This window comes from Ammospiza nelsoni, chromosome 26 (genome assembly GCF_027579445.1).
Source record: "Ammospiza nelsoni isolate bAmmNel1 chromosome 26, bAmmNel1.pri, whole genome shotgun sequence".
Classification (NCBI taxonomy): domain Eukaryota; kingdom Metazoa; phylum Chordata; class Aves; order Passeriformes; family Passerellidae; genus Ammospiza; species Ammospiza nelsoni.
The window spans coordinates 4372607-4394839 of NC_080658.1; the positions used below are offsets into that span (position 1 = coordinate 4372607).

Genomic DNA, 22233 nt, shown 5'->3' on the forward strand with positions numbered 1-22233 from the left:
GTGACAGCTGGGGCTGAGTGACACCCCCTCCCTCAAGAGCTGCCCCCTGCCCTGATCCACACCCTGGCAGCTGCCTGAGCCACCTGAAATACCAACCAGGAACCAACACAGTGGTTCTCTCTGGGAAGAGAGCCCTGGGGAGCAGCCGAGCTGGTCCAGCTCCCAGGAAAGAGCCCTGAGAAACAGAAACAAGGCATGAATGAAGCTGCATCTGCACCAAGGCAAGCCTTGAGAAATGCTGCTGCTGGGCAAGGGGCCAGCAAGGACACAGAACACATGAATGGCAACATCACTCAGAGGAAATCACTTCTTTGCCAATCAAGATTTATTATTCAAGTCCAAAGATAAAGCAGCTGGAGACTCACACACACACAGCAGCAGCTTGAGGGGGAGGCCTGGCCCTGGAGTCAGGCACGCTGGCAGGGCAGGAGCTCAGCACAGGTCACCCCACAGCAAACAGCACAGAGCCTCAGCCCCTCCTTCCCCCCCTGAGCTCACAGGGTTAGTGTTCTCCTTCCCCAGCAGGCAACACCACCACAACAAGGCTGGAGCAGCAGGGATGAGCCCTTTGGGGGGAGGAGGAGCATTCAGGACACAGCTGTGCCCAGCAGTGACCCCAGGGCATCCCTGGCTCACCCAGCTTCAGAGCTTCACCCTGGCAACAGCTGTAGAAGTAACAGTCCATGTTCACCCCACAGAACATCAGGGAGCAACATTTTCCACTCTCTGGAGCCTTAAAACTGTGTCAGGAGTGGGGTTTGCTGCTGCTGAGGCCAATGCTCCTGCCTGGGTGGTGTTTCCCTCATCCACAGTCACATCCCTGCAGCTCAGCTGTTTCACACATCTCAGCTCCAGCCCAGCCTGAGCAGGGCTGCAGTGTTGGCCTCAGCAGTGCAAACAGGGATTTGCAAAGACATTTTTCAAGGCTTGTGGCAATGAATTCATGTGTGTGCCCTGGAGCAGCATGTCCTGCTCAAACCTCAAACCACAGCCAGTGCAGGGGCTGCTCCTACACCATGCTCTGCTGCCAGGTGGTCAGAAGTAAAAATGGATCAATTTAACAAGACAGACATAATCACTTCACCCTTCTTTGGTACACAAGCACTGATACCACAAGCACAGGGCACACTGAGTCCAGGAGCTGCTCAGAGATTCTGTTCTGCTATGTAACAAAACAAAACAAAAAGGAAAAAAAGGCACCACTTTCCAAGACCTGCTCCCAGCCACGTGCCTGGAATTCTTGCTGCTTTTTAAACACACACCATATTCAGAATTAATTTTATCCTTTCAGAGTCCAACTGGAAATCACCAGCTACCGTTTCCGCTCCCCTTTCTGTGTTCGTTTCTTCTCCTTCTCCTTCCTCTCCTGCTTGGCCAGCTTGTCCTTCTCCCTCTGCAGTTTATCCTGCTCTTTCTTCTTCTGGAACTCATCCCTCAGCAGCTCCCGCTCCAGTTTCCTGGCATTCAGCACATCCTCCACGTTGGTGTTTCTGAACAATGCTGGGCAGGGCTAAGGGCTCACAATGCTCTGCCTGAGGGCACCTGTGACACTGCCTGGGCACTTGGGAGGTTTGTTCTACCTCCCCCCTCACCTTCTGACTCCCTGCTTCCTCACCAGGCAGGGATGGAACTGGGCAATGAGGAATGCAGAAAGGAGAAGGAATATCTGGTTGTTTGTCCAACCAGAAAAAACATTCTCTCCTAGAGAAGGAAGGGTCTGGAGCACAAGTGGCAGAGGGAGCTGGGAAGGGGCTCAGCTTGGAGAAAAGGAGGCTTGGGGGGACCTTGTCATTCTCCACAACTCCCTGACAGGAAGGGACAGCCAGGTGGGGGTCAGGCTCTGCTCCCAGGGAACAGAGGGAATAACTTCAAGTTATGCCAGGAGAGGTTTAGGTTGGATATTGGAAAAACTGCTTCATGGAAAGGATGGTCAGGCATTGGCATTTGGGGACAGGGGCTAGTGGTGGCCTTGGCAGTGATGGGAGAATGGTTGGACTCAATCCCAGAGGACTCTTTTTCTTTTCCAACCTTAGTGATTCTGGTTTTTTCCTAGAAAAATGAGGTTGCCTACTGCTTCTTAAGACTGATATGTAAAAATAAATATCAAACCTCTACAAACCTGAAAGGAAGCAAACACCCAGGGCACAGCCTCGAGTGGGTTCAGCTGTGTGTGACATGTCTGAACACATATGTGTACACACATGTGTGCAGACAGACAGGTAAATACATGTTCCCAATAACTTAGCTTTCATATTTAATTATGTGATAAAACCTGCTACCATCTTAAATGTGCCAGCTGGGAGCTCAAGGATGGTCCCAGTTCTGAGACAGACATGGCCCCTTGGTCCTGCCAACCCTGGGTGTTCAGCTGCCTCAAAGCTTCATTCCTGACAGGATTTCCCTCTCTGGACACCAGTCAACATTAACCTGATGTTCTGGGAGCATTGTCCTTATCAATTAGCATGATCTATGAAATTGAAAAAATGTGGAAGAGGGAAAGAGGGGAGGAGAAGGCAGTGAATGGCAGGGTTGGTCTGAGTGCTGCACTCTGAGCACACAGACTGTCACTGTCACTGTGAGCAAGGTCAGGGGACACAGAGAGAAAAGCCTATCCCAGGGAGACCAGCACAGGGAGAGAAGGATGGGAAACTCACCATGGAGGCTGCCTGCCTGCCAAGCAGCCTGAGTCACCAGGAATTGAAAGGATACATTTTTCTGATCCAATATTTACAGCTGTTGTCAATCCATCCTGTTCATCCCCACCAGTGAGAGAGTTAAGGAAACACAGCCACCAGTAATGATCTTGTGCTGGGCAGGGAAGAACTCATTCCTCAGCACCACAAAGAGTTAATTTCTAACCCTCCCACTCCACACACTCTCTGTGTAAAGGATTATTTCAGCAGATTTCTCCTGGGAAAGCTGCTGAGGGATGGGGGCACTCAGTGCTCTCCTGCCACACCTGGGCTGGGCAGTGCCACAAACACCCTCCCAGGAGCTCCCATGCTTTGTCCCTGGCAGTTATCATGAAGAAAGACTGCAAATCTTCCCCAGCAGACCCTGCAGAGCTGGGAGAGCATTGTTTGAGGGGGTTTAGAGCAGCTGATGGTTCTCAGAGCCCCCAGCAGTGCAGGAAAAGGATATTCCTCCTCGTCAGTCACGTTGGCATACTGGGCCAGGAGCGCAGCCTTCCTCTGCTTCTCCTCCTGGGACACCTCCTTGGGCTTCACCACTATCCTGGCCTGTTTCTCCATCATGCTGGCAATGGCCTGGACCTCATCTGGCAGCAGAGGAGTGACAGTGTCAGCCCACGCCACAGACAAGGCCACCAAGCCCCTGGTGTCACTCACTGCCTGCTCCCGTGTCCTGCAGGGGAAATGCACCCACCCAAAGGGAGAGATCTCACCCAAAACCACCCCTGAGCTTTTCCCAAGGGCATCAGTGGTGCTGCTTTGGGAATTCCAGCTGGGATCTGGGAGAGATGGAGCTGCTGAGGAGCCACCACAGGGCTGGGTAGGGCCAGCATGGAGCTGACACCCTGAGGTGACACCCTGAGGTGACAGTGATGGCACCCTGTGCTTCTCTTGGAGGGCAATTCCCTGGGCTGCACCCAGCCACCACCAGACACTGTTGTTATTCCTGGAGCACACACTGTTACTTATTCCTGGAGTAAGGGGAGTTTCACAGTGAAACTGCAATCACTCAGGCTCTGGCTAATGAAAATCCATTTGACTCCAAATCACATTCTCTTCTGCTTCAAAGCAGCTTAATAAGTTTATTTAATATGTACTTAACCCCCATCAAAGAGAAATTCTGAAAACCTGAAGTCAGGGATCAGTTCCATGCTCTCCCTTTCTTTCCAACCAAGAGAGATCAACAGCTGATTTACCTTTACCTTACAGATTTACCTTTTAACACTGAAATTCCACTGCCCATTTCCTAAACTGACATCTGGGTTTTGACACCAATTTTTTTTTTCAGTCTGTTAATCACTTATCCTCAGGACTCTTATTCTGAGTGGATCCACACTTCAGTGGGGATTTATCCTTTTATGGAACCCCTCTGATATAATTTCACCCTGGAATTCCATGAATCCACACACACTGTGCTGCCTTTTTAGAACAAGAAAAATCCCTGTGGGTGAGCACTGTCAGGAGCAGCTCCAGCAATCCAAGTCACTTGTCCTCAAGAAGAATTTATTTCATTTAATGCATAGAACAGCATTAACTTCTCCCTGTCCCCAGCCAAAGGTAAGGTGAGGCCAAGAGCAGAATTCCAGGATTTCTGGGGAAAGCCATGGATGCTGGGGCTGATGCAGTGACCAGGGACTGACAACGAGCTCTTTGCAACAAGAAAATGCAAAACCAACAAAAAGCAGGATTTAGACCAAAGGGACATTCCATTGTCACAATCTCCTGTCAGGTCTGTGTCACTGCAATGTCACTGATCCGTGCTTGAAGCACAAATCCTCCCAACTGCACAGGGACCAGGACAAACCTCCCACAGCTGAGGACAAGGGATGGACACAGGCACAGGAAGGAGCAGTGAGAGTTTATCAGCAGCCTCACAGAGCTCCCTCCAACAAGCATTTATGGGGAAAAAGGGAGAGCTGGAAGGGAAAATGTTGGAAGAGGAAATGAGGGGGGTGAGCAGCAGCAGCAGGGACAGCTCAGCTCTCACAGGGCACTGCAGTTGGACAAAGCAGCTGCTTTCCAGACTGCCCAGAGAGGAGCAGCACTATTTTTCTATTCCATAATAGCTGCAGTGCCAGCACTGAGCAGAGACAGCTCTGGATGTGCTGGGAAAGGTTTCTGAAAAAAGCACAGAATGGTTCAGGCTGGACCTTAATGACCATGTCATCATCAGAAAAAAAATCCTGTAGGGAAAAAAAAAACACACAAAAAAAAACCCCACCAAAACCACACACACACACAAAAACCCAAAGAAAACAAAAAACCCAAAACAAAACAAACAAATAACCAAACAACCACCACAAAAAAAAATCAAAAAAAAAAAAAAAAACAACAACAGAAGGCAAAAAAAACCACAAATAAGAAAAAATTATGAACCTAAAGAGCAGCAAATGCTGGGGCAGCCCAAAGTGAAGCTGCTCCTCCCCAAGCCAGGTGAAAAGAGCAGCAATGGAGTGAGAGGCATTGGTTTAACTCCCAGCAGGACAAACACAAAATTCCCTTTGAGGTGAGGCCCTTAGCACTCTACCTTCTTTCTCCTCTTTGGAATCAACGACCTGGGAGTCAGACCACCTCTCCACAACCTCCCTGCACACATCATTCAAGAGATCTTCTTCCTAGAAAGGGAAAAGAGACTCCTCAGATTTGGAACAGAGTTGGCTGCTTCAAACAGCACCAGTCAGGCAAGAAAAGCAGCAGCTACAGAGGATCTGCAGGCCCAGCTCAGGAACAGCTTTTCAACCCAAATCTGCCTGTGGAACACACACAGGACTCTGGAATGCCTGGGATGTTTGGTCACTGTGCACAGAGACACTGACACACAGTGCAGGGGAATCTCTGCTCCAGTGTGGATCTGCAGGAGAATCTCTGCTCCCAGGTGGATCTTCTTGAGAATCTCTGCTCCAATGTAGATCTGCAGGTGAATCTCTGCTCCCAGGTGGATCTGCAGGGGTTCTGCAGGAGAATCTCTGCTCCCACCTGGATCTCCAGGAGAACCTCTGCTCCAGTGTGGATCAGCAGGAGAATTTCTGCTCCAACAGGGGCTCCTCCAGGAGCTTCAGGAGAATTTCTGCTCCCAGGTGGATCTCCAGGAGCTGCAGGAGAATCTCTGCTCCAACATGGATCTCCAGGTGAATCTCTGCTCCAACATGGATCTCCAGGTGAATCTCTGCTCCAGTGTGGATCTGCAGGTGAATCTCTGCTCCAACATGGATCTCCAGGTGAATCTCTGCTCCCAGGTGGATCTCCAGGGGCTGCACTGCTGCCTCCCCATGGTCCCACCACAGAATCTCTGTGGAATCCCCTCCATGGTGCCTGGAGCAGCTCCTGACCCTGCAGAGCTCTCACAGCTTCTCACTCCTCTCTCCAGCTCTGCTCCTGCTCAGAATTTCTCTTTTTCTCTTGCTTAAATTTGTTCCCTAAAGGTGCTGAATGTCTTGGAGCCCATTTGGTATTTGCTCCATGGAACACAGGAGAGGCAAACACCACTGATGGAGGTCACAGAGCTCAAATATTTCCAAACAAACAAGAAATTATTTGGTTTGGCATTCAGTAAATACAGAAAAAAAATCAACCATGAAAAATACAGGTGAGGTGGATTCTGTCTGGTTTAAAAACTAGACAGAAATAGAACTTGATTTTAAATTTCTGGATTAGGAATGGTAGAAAATCCCTGGTGCAAGACATGAGCAGGACTGAGGAACCATGGACATGAGAGGAGATGCCACTGTGTGGTGGTCCCAGGATGAGGGAGAGATGAGAATCTTGACTCCATTTATTATTTTATTATTATTTATAATTTTATTTTATTATATTATTTATGATTTATTATTTTATTATATATATTATATTAAAAATAAATTATATATTAAAACTATACTAAAATAATAGAAGAAAGGATTTAATCAGAAGACTACCAAGGAATAGAAAGGAATAAAATGATAATAAAATCTTGTGATTGGCCATTAATTAAAAACAACCACGAGACCAATCACATATGCACCTGTTGCATTCCACAGCAGCAGATAATTATTGCTTACATTTCATTTCTGAGGCCTCTCAGCTTCTCAGGAGAAAAAGGATTTTTCATAAAATATGTCTGTGACATCACTTGAGATGTCACCTTATTTTAACAGTGTTTGTGAAATTGGAAAAAAAAAATCCCCTATAATTTGTGTATGGAATTCGGAGAAGAGAGTTGGCAAGAAAACCCCCAAATTCACCAAATAAAATACTGTTTCAACAGTCAGCACAGAAATAAGCACATAGTCTAAAAATAAACAAAAAAAGACATTAAAAAAGAACAGACTACAAAGAATAATTATGAAGTCTGAGGGTTCAAGAGACAAAAATGTTTTACAGGAATGGCAGAAAAATCAAAGTGAGCCAGAAACTGCAAATGAGGCTCTGGACTGGAGGGAACCCCACAGCTGCTCAGTCCTGGCAGCAGCACAGAAAGGAAAAGGGGAAACAGCAGAAAGCTGGAATATCAGGAAAGGGGAATATTCCAGCCAGGACACACTTCCCAGGCCTGGAGAGAGCCAGGCACAGCAATGGGGATGGAATGAAGTCTGGTAATTACAGGGAGGTTAATTAACCTCCAGTACTGCAGAGCAGCACTTTGCAAAGACATCTGGCTCCATCCCTCAGCGTGCACCGTTTGCTTCTCAGGCTCTTTCAGGCTCCAAGGCCTGTGGCCATGATATTTTCTGAAAAATCCCTTTGCCAGGATTTTCCTCCTGAGAAGCTGAGAGGCCTCAGGAACAAAATGTAAACAATGGTTATCTGCTGCTGTGGGATGCAACAGGTGCATCTGGGATTGCTCTCATGTGGTTGTTTCTAATTAATGGCCAATCATAGTCAGCTGGCTCAGACTGTGTGGTCAGTCATAAGATTTTATTATCATTCCATTCCTTCCTTTCCTTTCAAGCCTTCTGATGAAATCCTTTCTTCTATTCTTTTAGTATAGTTTTAATGTAATATATATCATAAAATAATAAATCAAGCCTTCTGAAACATGGAGTCAAGATTCTCATCCTGGGACCCCTGTGAACACCACCACACAGTCCCTGTGGGATTTGTGCTCCCACAGTGATATTTGGGAGGAAAACTGAGCAGACAGTTCCCAGCACTACTCATGAGTTAACATTTTACACTATTGTGAAAAATGCCAATCACTTGTTTTTAAAATTTTAAAAGTTTAATAGTAATAAAATGGTTATAAAAATAGTAATACAATTAGAGTAATAATAATTTGGACAAATTGAATTAGGACAATATGAGACAAGAGGGACAAAGTCCGGGTACCTTTTCTGGGCAGCAGGAGCCCAAAAAAGGACCCACGTTAACAAAGGATTAACCCTTAAAAGCAATAGCTTGTTGCATATTCATACACTTCATACATGATGCATAAATTCCATTCAAACACAGGATTCTGTCTGGTCATCATCAACTTCTTCCTCTGAATCCTGACAGCGCCTTCGAGGTGGGAAGAAGTTCATTTCTTCTGATAATGGAGCAATAAATTCCTTTTCTCTGAAAGATTCAGGTGTCCTGTGGCTGCTATCTCAGTGTGAGTCCTTTCTTTAAAAAAGTATCCTACACAGCATTGTTTCTATTTTAACATTTTTTATAACCTAAAACTATATTTAACACAGTACTTAAGAGAATTAATACAGGATTACTTTCTAACACAACACATATAATATTCTTTTTAATATTTGCAAAAAGCCAATCATAAAATACATGCATTTTCCACAACTATGAAACATCCATTTATGAAAAAGCCCGAGACACAAGCACTGTAAAAATCATACAGGGAGGATTAGGAAGAGAAATCCCTCCCTGCACCCTCCTGGCTCCAGGAATCCGGCAGGGCAGAGGGAAGCGCTGCCACCCACGGCTGTTCCTGTCCATCGGGATCCCATTCCTGACAGCCAAGGCGGCTGTGAGCCACCACAGCACCACCCCACACTCCTGGCAGAGGATTTACCATTAAATTCACCTCTCGGTGCCCACCTGGCACTGCCAGACCGCCCAGACTGCGGTGAACCCTGAGCGCTGCACCCAAACCAGGGGATCCCCACGAACAGAACAGGGGGATCCCCTTCCACAGAGCTCCCACCAGCCCGAGGCGGGCACAAACCCCAAACAAGCACCAAAAACCCCACAAGGCTCTCGGGTGGGGGTTAAAAAGCTGCTAATGTGAGTGTCCTCCCAGTAATGTCCTTAAATTCACCTCTCGGTGCCCACCTGGCACTGCCAGACCGCACAGATTGCGGTGAACCCTAAGCGCTGCACCCAAACCAGGGGGATCCCCACGAACAGAGCTCCCAGCAGCCCGAGCCTGGCACAAACCCCCAAACAAGCACCAAAAACCCCACAAGGTTCACGGGTGAAGGTTAAAAACCCCCTGATGTGGGTGACCTCCCAGTAAAGGGGTGACCCGCTCTGGGAAAGGTCCCGGGAATGAGGCAGGAGCAAAGGGAATCCCTGCTCACCCACGGCTGTTCCTGTCCGTCCCAGCCCCAGCGGGATCCCATTCCTGACAGACAAGGCGGGTGTGAGGCACCAGAACCCCAAACCAGCACCCGAAACCCCACAAGACCCTCGGGTGGGGGTTAAAAACCCCCTGCTGTCGGCGTCCTCCCATAAGGGGGTGACCCGCTCCGGGAACGGGGTGATGCCAGGAGCCGCCCCGCCCGTCCTGCTCCCTGTGGAGGCCGCAGCCCCCTCTGTGGGCAGCAGGGGAGCCCCGGCAGGAGCACGACCCAGGAGCACGTTCATCAGCACAAGGAGGACGGGGAGACCCCGCTAGCCCGGTGCGGCGGAGCGACCCCCGCCCTTACCAGGCAGGCGGCCAGCACGGCCCGCAGCGCCTCCAGCCGCTCCTCATCGCTCTCCTCCTCCCGCAGCAGCCCCTCGATGTAGGCGCCGTACACGGCTCGGTCCAGCCCCAGCGCGTCCAGGCGTGCTGCCAGCCATGCCGGGAAGGGCGGCGGCTCCGGGAGCAGCATGGGGGCCGCGATCGGCATCGCCATCGCCATCGGCGCCGCGCCCGCCCCGCCGGGCGCCGCCATCTTGGGCCTGCAGAGGGAGGGGACGGCGGCCGCGGCGGGGCAAAATTGTGGCGCCGGCCGGAGAGTAGGCAAGGCGGTCAGGCTCGGTGCGGCCGTGCCCAGACCGGAGCGGCGGGGCCCGGTGTGCCCGGTGTACCCCCTGCGCCACCTACGCCTTTAACACAGCTTCTCCTTTCCCCGCAGAGCGGCTTCGCGGGGAGCGGCGCGTCCCTTCGCGGCCGCCGTGCGGGGCGGGGCGGGCGGCGGAATTTAAACACGGACAAGCGGCGGGCTCCAAGCCGGGCAGGGCCATGGCTGGCACGTCTTCCCCTCGGCCCCTCCGCGGGCAGTCCTTCTACCTGGACCTGCCCAGCGGCCGCGGCGCCCGGTACCTGGCGGAGGCCATCGGGCGGCTCGGCGGGGTGAGCTCGGGTCGGGCCTGTGAGAGGCTGGGGGTGACCCGGGACTGCGGGGGGCTCTAGGGGAGTGCCTTGGGATGGCCTCGCCCCTTTTCTAACTCTGCTCATTTTTTAATGTTTCCTGGGATTTATGTTTCTCCGATGAGTCTGTTCCCTCCCCGGCTGCCCCACAGTGGGGCTGGTGGGGATCGCCCCTGTCCCCGCGCTCCGGCCCTCGGGGCTCCCTGGGCTCGGCACCGGCCTTTCGTTCCCGACATTCCGGCTGTTCTGGCCCTTTCCTCCCAAAATTCCAGGTGTTTTGGCTTTTCCCTCCCGACATTCCGGGTGCTTTGGCCTTTCCCTCCCAGCATTCCAGGTGTTCCAGGTCAGGCCAGCCCTGGAAGGACTGGTGTGTGTTTCTGCTTCCCTCCTGCCCTGTTGTCTGTTGAGCTGCTTGCCCGGTTGTTCCCTTTCTCCTTTATTTTTCTAAAGCTGGTTATGTTCTTCTGGGTACAGAACCTCTTTCCCTCCCAACATTCCAGGTGCTTTGGCCTTTCCCTCCCAACATTCCAGGTGTTCCAGGTCCAACCAATGCTGGTGTGTGTGTGTGTGTGTTTCATCTCTGCTTCCCTCCTCCCTCTGTGGAGCTGCTTGCCCTGTTGTTCCTTTTCTCCTTTATTTTTCTAAAGCTGGTTATGTTCTTCTGGGTACAGTACCTCTTTCCCTCCCAACATTCAAGGTGTTCCAGCTCCAACCAGTGCTGGAAGGATTGATGTGTGTGTGTTTCATCTCTCTGCTTCCCTCCTGCCCTGCTGTCTGTGGAGCTGCTTGCCCGGTTGTTCTTTCTCCTTTATTTGTCAAAAACTGGTTATTTTCTCCTGGGGACAGAGCTCCTTTCCCTCCCAACATTCCAGCTGTTCTGGCTTTTCCCTCCCAACATTCCAGGTGTTCCAGATCAGGCCAGTGCTGGAAGGACTGCTGTGTGTATGTGTTTCATCTCTCTGCTTCCCTCCTCCCTCTGTGGAGCTGCTTGCCCAGTTGTTCCCTTTCTCCTTTATTTTTCTAAAACTTGATACACTCTCTGAGGACAGAGCTCCTCCAAGCTGATCTATGATATCCAGGTTGTTTTCCTCAAATGTTGGGGGTTTTTTTTCTGAAAGCACTGTAGGTGACAGAGTCCTGGATGTCTGGATCTGAATTTCTGGGGTTTATTTGCAGTGAATCTCTAGGGCATCACAGGATCTCCTGGTTGGTATGGAATGAAAGAAGGAATAGGAATGTGTATATTCCTGCTGTGTGTGGGTTGAGCCCAGCTTTGTTCAGCAGAACTCTGCCAGCTCAGGGTCAGGCCCTTGCAGAGCTGCTGTGTTCTGTCTCTCTGCAGGTGACAGAAAGCTTCCTCAGCAAAGAAGTCACCTGTGTGGTGTCCAGCAACAGAGAGGCCAAGAGGAACCAGCCCAGGGCTCGGGAGGAGAAGCAGAACAACCCAACTGCAGAAAGAACAAAATCCACGAGCTCAGTGACTGCTGTCCCCAAAGGAACCCCAAACAGAGCTCACCAGAAGCCACCCTACACTGTAAGAGCTACAAGGGTTTGTCCAAAGACACCACACATTGTAAGAACTACAAAGGTTTTGTCCAAGGAGGCTGCAGGGCAGAATCTGGGGACAGTTTTGGAAGGTGGAGTTGTTTCTGCTCTGAGCAAATATTCTGTGTGGTTTTTTCCCTGCTCTGTTCTTGTTTCCCTGGCTGTCCTTATCCATACTCTGGCATTTTGTGTCTGCCATCATTGTGCATGTCACAGATTTGGGCTGTAATCAAGGAAATCTGGAATGGCAGAGGATGTGGAGGCCATGGCTGGTTCCCAGAGGTGTAGTGAGAAAAAACAGAAATATAGACAGAGAAAAGCATTGCAGACTCTGGGTAGTCACAGGGCAAGGCCCCTGTACCCTGGAGGAGATCCATGAGGGTCTCATGCAGGAAGGGGCTTCTCCTGGTCCCATTTTTCTCCTGGTCCCATTTGCCTGTTGGAGCTGGGCTTTCTGCTCACAAATCCTTGTGGCCAAGCTCCAACATCCCACCTGGAATGTGGTGTCTGGGGAAAAGCAGCTGCCCCAGCCCAGGCCTGGGGAATCTCTGCCAGCTGGAGCAGAAGCACCTGCAGTGGGAATGCTGAGCTGCAGAGTTCTCTCCCAGTTTTTGTCCCCTGTCCTGGCTCCCAGCACTGTCCCTTGTCTTACAAAGAGCTGACCCAATCTGCTGAGGCTGTTGGCTCAGTTCCCAGGATGTTCCTAACCCTGGCCAACATCTTGAGATGCCTGGAGAGCAGGGGGACCTGATCTTTCTACAACTCCCTGATAGGAGGTTGTAGCCAGGTAGGGCTTGGTCACTTCTCCTGGGTAACAAGTGACAGGACAAGAGGAAACAGCCTCAAGCTGTGCTGGGCAGGTTTAGATTGGATATTAGGGAAAACAACTTCATGGAAAGGGTTGTCCAACCCTGGCACAGCTGCCCAGGCCAGTGGTGGAGTCCCCATCCCTGCAGGGATTTAAAAACTCAGTGGATGTGGCACCTGGGGACATGGGTCAGTGGTGACCTTGGCTATACTGGGGAGGAGTTGGACTTGACCTTACAGAGCTTTTCCAGCCTGAACAATTCCATGATGCAGCAGGCACTTTCCAAACTAAATTGCTGCTCACTCTGGAGCTTTCATTTCCCTGCTGGTCAATAATTCCAAGCCTTGGCTGCTGCTGGTGGTGCAGTTGAGTGGTTCTGTCTGCAGTTTGCATTCTCTGAAAGGCTCTCTGGACTAGCAGAGTGTGGGGATCCCCAGGGGTTGTTGCTCTCCAGTTCTTTGGGGATTGTTGCTTTCCAGCTCTTTGGGCATCCCCAGGGATTGTTGCTCTCCAGCACTTTGGGCATCCCCAGGGATTGCTGCTCTCCAGCTCCTTGCCATGACCTGTTCATGTCTCCTCTCTCCACAGGCACTGCTGAGCAGGGGAAAGGAGCTGCTGAACAAGGCCATGAAGAACCAGGTGAGCAGCCTTGGATGGGCTCTGCTAGGGCTGGGTGTGCTCAGAGCTCTGCTGAGCACAGCAGAACCAGTGCCAGCCTTCCTGCAGAGCCCCTGGCCTGCTGACAGAGCAGATCCTGGGGCTGGGAAAGGCACAAAGCAGTTGCTTGTGGCCTGCAGGAGGTTGTGTAGTGCTCCTGGTCACTATTTCTGGAGCCATGGCATCCAGTGTTACACCTCTGATACCTCTCCCAGCCAGCTGGGTGCTCAACACAAGAGAATTATTAACACTAGGCCTGTTGTTAGATGAATTTTTAGCCTAAAAAGAACTGAAAGTAATGTAGCTGGGGCAAAATGCTCCCCTGCAGTCGTTTCCCCAGATAAATCTCAGTGCCCACTTAAAAGCTCATGCTGATTAAATAAACACCTGCCCAAGGTGCTGCTGTTAATTTGGGATGGATAAAGCATGAGCTCCATCCTTTACTGCTGTGCCCTGATTTCTGTAGCAGCCACACTCTGTCAGCTGGGCAGCAGGAAGGGCTCTGAGCTCAGTTTAGAGCTGAGCTTTGAGCTGGGCTTTGCCAAACCTCTCTGTGCAGGACACCTGCAGTGGCAGCAGCATCCTCGCCAACGCTCGCCTGTGGGGAGTCCAGATCCTGCATGTGGATGGTATCCTTCACTGTGGGCTGCAGGAGCCTGCTGGGAATGAGGGGTTTTGGAGACAGGTGGAGCAGAAGGGATGGAAGAAAAGTAGAACAGAAGGAAGAAATTGCAAGCAAATCTCCTGGAGTGATGCCATGCTGGCCTGGCTGAGTGATGCCATCCTGCCCTCAAACACATTTGTGTGTACAGAATGTGCCACTGTCACATTTGCAACAGCAAGCACATTGTCATCTACTGAAGGTGGAATATTAGGAAAATTTGTTCCAAAAAGACTGTTTTTATTAATTAACCTGGAAGTACAATCATGAAAAGGGCAGGATTTGATCTGGTTTAATTAGGAAGTGCTGGTGTTTGAGGACCTGTTCTGGAAGGCACCTCCTGTCCCCATGATGGATGAGGAGGGGGTGATGGGAAAGGCAGATGGTGGAGCTCTGATACTAAGAATAGGTGTGGAGTAAAAGGTTCCTGAGTGTCTGGTGACAGTGACATACAGCTGTGGCTGAGCCTGTCTGGTTCCTGTCCCTGGGCTCTGCTCTGTGTGCTGCACAGCTCCTGCCAGTGTCTCCTTCCTGCAGAGCCCCAGCAGCCTCCAGCTCTGCCAGAGAGCACACAGAGGGGCTCAAAATGTTCTCTTGGACCATTCCTGCAGGCTCCAGCTTTTCCCAGTGTATTGGGGGGGTGGGCTGCACTCTGAGGGAACAGCTCCTTTCCCTGGCTCAGCTTTGGCTCTTTGACATCCCACCTGCACAGAAATGTTGTCCTATGCCCAGCAGCTGCTGCGAGCCATCTCAGGAGCAAGGAAGCAGTGCCAGAAGACAGAGGTAACAATTTACCTGCAGCCAATTGCAGCAGTTCAGGGTTTGGACAGTTCTTGTAGCAGCTTCAGTGCCAGTGGGGCAGTCAGGGGGATGCTGGATCCAATCTGGTGCTTGCGTTAGTGGTGAAGATGAAAAAAATCAAAGAATATAAAGTTGGGGGTAAATCCAGCTGAGAATGAGGCAGCTGTTGCTAAATATCAGCATTCATAGCACAGCTAATGCTGACTTTAACCCTAAGGGTCATGGTTTAACCCCAAATGGCAACTCAGCCCCACACAGCCGCCCTCTGGGATCCTCTGGGATGGGAGAGCAAAAGTGAGAAAGCTCATGAATTGAGATAAAGGTGATTTAGTTAGGAAAGCAAAAACCACACACACAAGCAAATCAAAGATGATGATGATGATGTGGGTGCTACACTGGCTCACCAAAGGATTGGTTAATGCATTGGAGAGGTCAGAGGGAAGGTGGGATGTAAGGATAGAGCATGGCAGCCTTTATTAAATAATTATATTTCATATATTTAATTTAGTAAATAATTATATTTAATATAATACTATATTATTAACCTAGTATTTCAGCTAACCCTGGGTAATTTGGGAGGCAGAATGAGGGGAGGTGCTCTGGGTGGTACAGGAGCTCTGAAATGGTGGGTGAGGCTGCTGCAGCTCTGCTTGTGCTGCTCCCATTCTGAATGTGTCCCTTTTTCCTCTAGGTGAAATGCCCTGCCTCCAAATCCAAAATTCACAGAGGTAAGGCCTGGAAGTTTTGCTGCTGTTTATGCTCAGACGTGGAGCTGCTTGGAGAAGCTCCATTTAGAATTTGAAATGCATCAAAACCTTTGGCAATCCCAAAATATGCCAACTCTTTAGGCAGTTCCCCTTGAATGGGCTCTGTTACTCCTTGTTGGAGTCTGGCTGCAGCCTCCCAGGACAGCTGAGGATCTTTGATGTCACAGTGTGTTTCAAAATCCTAAAAACCCTTTGCTGCCAGCTCCCAGAACAGAGAGAACAGTTCTGCTCGTTGAATCCAGCAGCTTCAGGGAGGTTTTGAGGAATAATGCATCCTGCAGAGGAGAGCGTGTTCCTCCCAGCCCACTCACTTCTGCTAGGCTGAGATGTGCTGCTGAGACACCGAGCTGGGGATGGCTCTGGCAGGCAGGAGGGAGGGGGAACAGCCAGGTTTTCATCTCATCTCATCTGCAATTAGACAGAAATTGGGGCTGAAATTGGCACTGCTGACGTCAGCTGGGTCTGCGACTTGTGTCAGTTTGGAGCAGGCTCCAGCCTGGGTGGTGTGTGAGACACACTTGGGAGTTATTTCCCAGTTTGGGGTGCTGAAGAAAGGCTCAAGAAGCTGTTGGATGTCTCAGATTGTGCCTGCAAGCTCTGAGATCTGCTCTGAGGTCTCACAGTGGCATCAGAGCCACTGCTGGGATCACTCACCCATCTGAGCTGGATCTGGGGCCTCTCTCTCAGAAGTGCTGAGCATTTGGCAGTGTTTGCATGGAAAAAACTTGATCCTGTACTGAAATAGCAGCTCCAGTGACGTGGCAGCACATTTGAGGCAAGCAGAGGGTGAGGCTGGTGAGGACAGGTGGGCTCAGCCTTTCTGGGGAAGGAGGGTGAAATATCTTTGGGAAAAAATAGCATTGAGTGCCAGGATCATGAGAAAACAAAACTCCTCGCCCTTCAGAGACCATGAGGGAGGCAGGAGAGGCTTGGTTTCAGGGTCAGGCAGATGCCTTGTGGGAACACCTTGGTGTTTTTTGTTTCTTAGCCAGATCAGGACTCAGGTTTCCAAGGTGAGCGTAATGTGAGTGGAACCTGCAGAACAGGAGGGACCTTGGAACCTCCCCTCCCAGCCTGGCTCTGAAAACATTTTCCCTCAGTGCTCTGCTGAGGCTCTTTTGCTCTGTCCTTGCTCTCCAAAGGAAGCAAAGCTGCTTTGGGAGCTGAGCAGAGGCCAGATCCTGCTCTCGAGCAGTGTCCTGGTGCCAGGCTTGGCTGGCTGCACCTTGGTTTGTCTCCAGCATCTCTTGCTGCTTTGACATCCCCATCCTGGCCTGAGCCAGGCTGATGAGCCAGGTTCTGCACTTGAGGCAGGGTGAATGGAGGAAAAGGAGCTGGAAGTTGTTGCGGCTGCTGCAGTTCCTGAGTTCCCTCCTCATACTCAGTGACACATTGTGGGGGGATTGTGTGACAATTTTTGGGGCTGGAATCAGAAAGCTCAGGGTTAGGTCAGTGGCTGTGTGGCTGAGGAGGCATTAAAGATGTGAGGGGATGGCTGGATACCCTTCCAAAGGTGGAAATGTCCCATGGTTGGGCTGCCTGGGGTTTGCTCACCCCACTGCAAACTTGGACCAGGGCTGTTGGGGTCACCCAGAGATGTTTTGTCTGTGCTTGGCCACCACTTGGCATTCACCAGAGCCAGAAGTTGTGATACACTCAGCTCTGGAGCCCAGTTCTGTTGGGGAATGAGTGTCTTAATAGGGAATTTGGCCAGGAAAACTAACCAGGTTTCTCTCTGGCAGGAAAATTGAAGCCCCCTTTTCTGAAAGTTGAAGACCAGAGCAGGTAAATGAGACCTTTCTAAATATCCTACCCTAAAACCTAAAACCTCTCCTTCCCTGGTTTCATTCCTGCCCATGAGGCTGCCCTGGCTTCTGTGCAGAGCCCTGTTCCACTCTGGGAATTGATTCTCTCCTAGAGGGAGGCAGATGGAGTTTAGAGAAACAATCCAGGTGTCTTGTGTGTCAGGGAGAAAAAAGGTGTCAAACGAGACTTGACAGCAGTTTCCTTCCTTGCTCACATTCCCTGTGTGATCCTCAGCAGGTCACTTAATCCACCCTCAGCAGAGAGGAGTGAGATTGAAGCACAGGAGGTCAGGGCCTGTAACTTGAGGCCAGCCTTGGGCACAGGGGACCTGATCCCTGTGGTGTTTCTGAGGAGTTTGTAACTCTACCAGCATCCACGGGGCCAATTAATTATTCCAAAGGCAACATTGAAGGCATCTCAATTAAGAGTCAGATATTGGGGTTTACATCTGCATGCAGTGAAGTGTGAGGGGAGAAATGTGGGAATCAAAACCTTCCTGTACAGTGAGGTAGCTGGAAATGCTGCACTGCTCTGAGCTGGGACAAAAAATGGAATTTGGGCTGAGCAGGCAAATTTGCCTTCTGTCCAAAACATTGGGGCTGTTACTGGGAGCTGGTTTTGACACTTTAAATGTGTTCAATGGAATGAGAATTTCATTCTCATGTGAAATCAGAAATGGGAACTCTGGCACAGCCCCTGGAGAGCACTGGGCACCACCTCACCATGAATGAGGTGGCACCTTGAGCCCCTCCAGGCTGCAGGAGGGACAGCTCTGAAGCCTTGCCATGACTCTGATGTCCTGATCTGCTGCTTCCAGGCAATTCAGGCCCTTCCATCACCAATTCCAAAGCTTTCCTGCCCTCAACTTCCTGGCACCCAAAAGCTCCAGCCCATTTGAGCCTCTGAAAAGCCTCTCCAGTTCCCGCCAAGCCAGGTAGGCTGCAGCTCCTTTTGTGTTTAACCCTGCTCACTGCTGGTTCCTGGGCTCTGGGAGCCACCAGCCTTTGGGTGTGGGCACAGGGAGCCCTGTGCTGTCCCTGCCAGGCAGGGTGACCCTGTGCTGTCCCTTGCAGGGGTGCTGAGGGCTGTGCCCTGCACAGCACTGGGGGGAAGAGCCCTCGTTCCACACACGTCACCGTGCCCAGGAAAAGGAGGGGGTTCTGTGAGTGCTGCCAAGAGACCTTTGAAGAGCTGCAGAAGGTAAAGGTTCCCCTGGGAGCTGGTTCCTTGCAGGAGTTGTGGGGAGCACTCAGAGGCTTTGTTAATTGTGTCATGCTCGTTAGCACTGTGAGCCCCTTTGGGAGGAATTGCTGCATCCAGCAGGATCTGCCTCTGAGCTGGGAATGTGGTCAGAGCACAGGGGGTTTGAAGGTTGATTTGAAGGTTGGAGCACATGCTCCTCTCTTGGGGTGCCAGAGCCTCAAGGATCATCCTGCTGCATGATCCATAAGGTGAAGAGTCTGTTCCATGGGGCACCGGCAGATTGGAAAGGTGAGATGAGATTTTTTTAGGTGCCAAGCAAGGGGGCTTTCAGAGCCCAGCTGTTAGTGCCAGACAATGGTGGTGGAGTCTGCTGCTGGGGAGGAAATGGGAAATTCCTGTGGGCTTCTCTTGGATCCAGACACAGCCTCCTCATCAGCAGGAGCATGGAACAGGACACTGTGTGTTCCCAAACCTGGCAGACATTGCCTCTGTCCCTTTGCCCTCTGGTCTCTTAGGCTGTGGGAAGTGCAAATTCCCCTCCTGGCAAAGCTGTGAGTGTTGTTAAAGGGTCTCTGCCACCTTCCAGCATCTCCAGAGCCCCCAGCACCAGAGGTTTGCCCAGGACAGCTCCCGGTACATCCCTGTGGACCGTGTCATCTCCCAGCTCACCAACAGCTTCCTGGAGGGCTCAGCCAAGTAAGTCTGGGGATCTGGGAACTCCTGGAGCCCAAAGGCAGCAGACATCCATGGAATGGGGTGCCTGTGCCTGAAGCAGGACCAACTTGGTACCTCCTGGGCAAATTTCAGACAAACAATGGGAGATGTTCCTGCATTTCCGTGGGGTTTCTCCTTCAGGGAACTCTCCATGGACTCCTGGTGCCTCCTAAATTAGAAAGGGCAGCTGAGCCTTCCTCTTCTGTCCCTGCTGCTCTGTAGCCCCCCTGTGCCTGGGCACTGGGCTGAGGAGCCTGAGCTCCCTTGTGCTGCCCATCTCTGCCAGCAGCAGAGTCATTGTGAGCCTCAGCAGGCTAAAACTGCTTCCCTGCTCCTGAGCAAGGGCTGCAAACACCCTGCAGTGCAGGAGAGAGGTTTTGTCTCCCTGGGGGGAGTGTTTGTGGCTGGGGCTGGGTGAGCATTAACTGATGGTTCCTCCCAGGGTGCCCTGGTCCTGCCTGGCAGATGAACGTGTGGTGCCTCAAGCACACAGCACTGGAGGAATGAAGCTGCTGCCAGCTGAGCTGGGAGAGGAAGGGGAGCAGCCTGAGCAGGATGCTGTGGAGCTGATAACAGATACAGAGCTGGATCATGGCATGAAGACCCAGGGACATTCCCCCTGCCTGCCCAGGGACAGGGTCACAGATCCCACAGGAGGAGGGGACTTGTCAAAGCCCAGCTCCCTGCAGCTGCCAAGGGGAGCAAGGCTCAGCAGAGGGGTCTGTGCTGCCCATGGTGCCATGGGGGAGGCTGGGCTGGGGGCTTTGGGTTTAGATTTGGCTCCTGAGCTGGGCTGGGGGCCTCATGCATCACCCACTCCTGTCAGAGAGGCAGTGGCTTCAAGTGAACCTGTCAGCCACCCTCCCCAAGGCCAGGCTGCCTCCAGGAAGCGCCAGCTGTGCTCCAGACACAGCTCCCAGGGGGCAAAGAGGCCCAGGCTGGAGCTGGGTTCTGGCCTGTCCCCCCTGGGTGAGCAGATGGAGCTGGTGGGTGCTGGGATGGGGGCACAGGGTGCAGGGCAGGTGTCTGAGCCAGCCCTGCCTGCCTTGGGGAGGGCTGGCAGCCTGCCCCTGGGCACAGAGCTCTCCAGCAGACCTCACAGCTGCCTTGCTTTGGATCTGTGCCTGTGTCAGAGCCCTGGGGGCCCTGTATCCCAGCCAGCATCCTCAGGAGCAGTGGCTGCAGGTTGGGATGCTGGGCAGGCAGCTGCAGCCAGCGCTGTCACTGAGCGTGGCCGGAGCAGGGACAGTGACAGCACGCCCAGGGATGGGAGCAGGCCTGCTCTGGAGGGCACAGCGAGCAGGACCAGCTGCCCTGCTGGCTGCCTGCCCTCTCCCACACTGCCCCTGGCTGCAGCCAGATGTTGCTGCTGTGTCAGGGCAGCACAAGCAGCAGCCCCTGGAGCTCCCGGTGTCCTCCCGCCTCCTCCCCAGCGCCCCCAGGCTGCTCCCGGCTCCAGCAGGGGCTCCTCGAGGTCAGACTGGGGTGTGCAGCTCCTCCCGGCTGTCCCGGGCTGCAGGATTCCAGCTGTGGGCAGGGATTTGCTGCAGGTGCAGCCCCAGGGCAGGGTGAGGGACAGCGGGTACGAGTCCCAGCTCTGCTCCGTGCTCAGGGAGGCGGAGCTGGACAGGAGCTGCAGGAACTGCTGCACTGAGACACGAGGAGCCTCTTTCCCCATCCTTGGAACGTTGTTTGGCAGCTAAAAGCATCTCCAGGCTGCTCTGTGGAGCCTCAGTGGGAGCTGGGATGGGATTCACCAAGGCACCCTCTGTGTCAGGAGCAGGAGGGCCATCCAAGAGTGAGGACAGCACTGGCAGCCTGGGCAGCTCTCCTGGTGGGAATTGGTGGGGATGCAGTGGCTTCCTTGGCTGTGATCTTCCCTCCTCTCTGCTGGCCACGTTCAGAGCCAGCAGATTCCTTACAAGACTCATCACTGACCCAGTGGTGCCTCTGGAAGTGTCCACCCAACATCTGTGTGCTCCTTACCCTTCCAGAGTTCTTCCTCCCACATGGTCCCCAGAGCTGCAAAGACTTGTGAGAGAAGGGTCATGGGGATGAGATTTGTGCTCTTGTGATCTGGGTGTTATCTTTATATATTTTCAGGTGGTTTTAACTTGTTTGGGTATTTTTTTACAAACTTTTGAAATAAAATGGAGGGATGAGATTCTGCTCTGCCTTACTGTGGGAATGTGGCTGGGGGCAGGAGCAGAGCAGTAAGGGTTGGGTGGAGGAAGCTTTGTGGGCAATGGACACCATGATGAAGGGGGTCCAGCCCCAGAACATCACCCCATCTTTGGTTTGCCAGAGGAGTGTGGCCAGCAGGCACTGGGAAGCTCCTGTACCCAGTGCAGGGGTGGTGCCCAGCAAGGAGGGGTGTGGAGAACCTGGAGAACATCTTGTTCACCTCTCCTGGGCATGGAGCTGAGGGATGAAGGTCAAGGGTGGGCTGGAGGATGTTCTGGAGTGTTTAAAGCAGCCTGTGGCTTCTTGAAGGGCAGTTCCAAGCAGAATGGAGCCACCCTTCTGTGGTGCCAAGCTGCCTCCAGGTGTGGGTTGGGAAAAGGAAAAGCTCAGGGCCCAGGAGGGTGGGCCAGGCACCCAGAGGAGTGGGGTCTGTCTGTCCTTGGGGATGTTCAGTCCTTGAGTGAAGGACAACACTCCAGGCTCAAAGGGAAGGCTTGAAGTGGGAGCAGGGACTTGGGGCACACAAGGCTTCAGAGGTTCCTCCTGAGCTGAATCCTTCTCCAGTGCCACAGCCAAACCCCAGTTCTTTACCTCCTACAGCCCCTGTCATGAAGGGCTGATCAAAGCCCACTGGGCTCAGGGTTCTGCCCTGGAGCTGTCCCTGCAGGAAGGTGATCCCTGGAGAGGGGCTTGGAGCACCAACCAGCCCCTGGCCTGGTGGGCTCAGCCTCCTGTGCCCCCAGACAGCAAAGAGGGTGCCCTGGGCCCAGGGGAATGGCCCCTGCAGGCCCCAGAGCTCCAAGTGACCCTGTGGACACTGGTTACCTCATGGTAGTGAGCTCACCTGGGAGATCAGCAGTTGTGTTTCACCAAGCCTGGCCCTTCCAGGGAGGAGAGAGGGA

The 22233-nt window shown here is 52.2% G+C and overlaps 2 protein-coding genes across 2 annotated transcripts; one reads left to right on the forward strand and one right to left on the reverse strand.

Annotated features, from left to right (window-relative positions):
• Positions 1–303: 303 nt before the first annotated feature.
• On the reverse strand, positions 304–9962 carry CCDC43 (coiled-coil domain containing 43). The gene is made up of 5 exons (XM_059489422.1): positions 9536–9962; positions 5218–5305; positions 3142–3277; positions 2710–2765; positions 304–1500 (listed from the first exon to the last, which is right to left on the reverse strand). Exons 1-5 carry the CDS (start codon positions 9764–9766, stop codon positions 1313–1315), a joined length of 699 nt encoding a protein of 232 aa, XP_059345405.1. The 5' UTR covers positions 9767–9962; the 3' UTR covers positions 304–1312.
• On the forward strand, positions 9900–21311 carry DBF4B (DBF4 zinc finger B). Its single transcript, XM_059489421.1, has 11 exons — positions 9900–10167; positions 11528–11719; positions 13127–13177; positions 13755–13824; positions 14569–14639; positions 15349–15385; positions 17167–17209; positions 18048–18164; positions 18304–18430; positions 19020–19129; positions 19590–21311. The coding sequence occupies exons 1-11, from the start codon at positions 10057–10059 to the stop codon at positions 20848–20850; spliced, it is 2190 nt and encodes a 729-aa protein (XP_059345404.1). The 5' UTR covers positions 9900–10056; the 3' UTR covers positions 20851–21311.
• Positions 21312–22233: the final 922 nt, after the last annotated feature.

Coding starts and splice junctions, on each gene's coding strand:
- CCDC43 (XM_059489422.1), bottom strand. CDS start 9,766: ATGGCGGCGCCCGGCGGGGCGGGCGCGGCGCCGATGGCGATGGCGATG. Junction 5,306..9,535: donor CCGTGCTGGCCGCCTGCCTG/GTAAGGGCGGGG, acceptor TTCCCTTTCTAG/GAAGAAGATCTCTTGAATGA. Junction 2,766..3,141: donor AACGTGACTGACGAGGAGGA/ATATCCTTTTCC, acceptor TAACTCTCTCAC/TGGTGGGGATGAACAGGATG.
- DBF4B (XM_059489421.1), top strand. CDS start 10,057: ATGGCTGGCACGTCTTCCCCTCGGCCCCTCCGCGGGCAGTCCTTCTAC. Junction 14,640..15,348: donor AGCAGTGCCAGAAGACAGAG/GTAACAATTTAC, acceptor TTTTTCCTCTAG/GTGAAATGCCCTGCCTCCAA. Junction 15,386..17,166: donor CAAATCCAAAATTCACAGAG/GTAAGGCCTGGA, acceptor TCTCTCTGGCAG/GAAAATTGAAGCCCCCTTTT.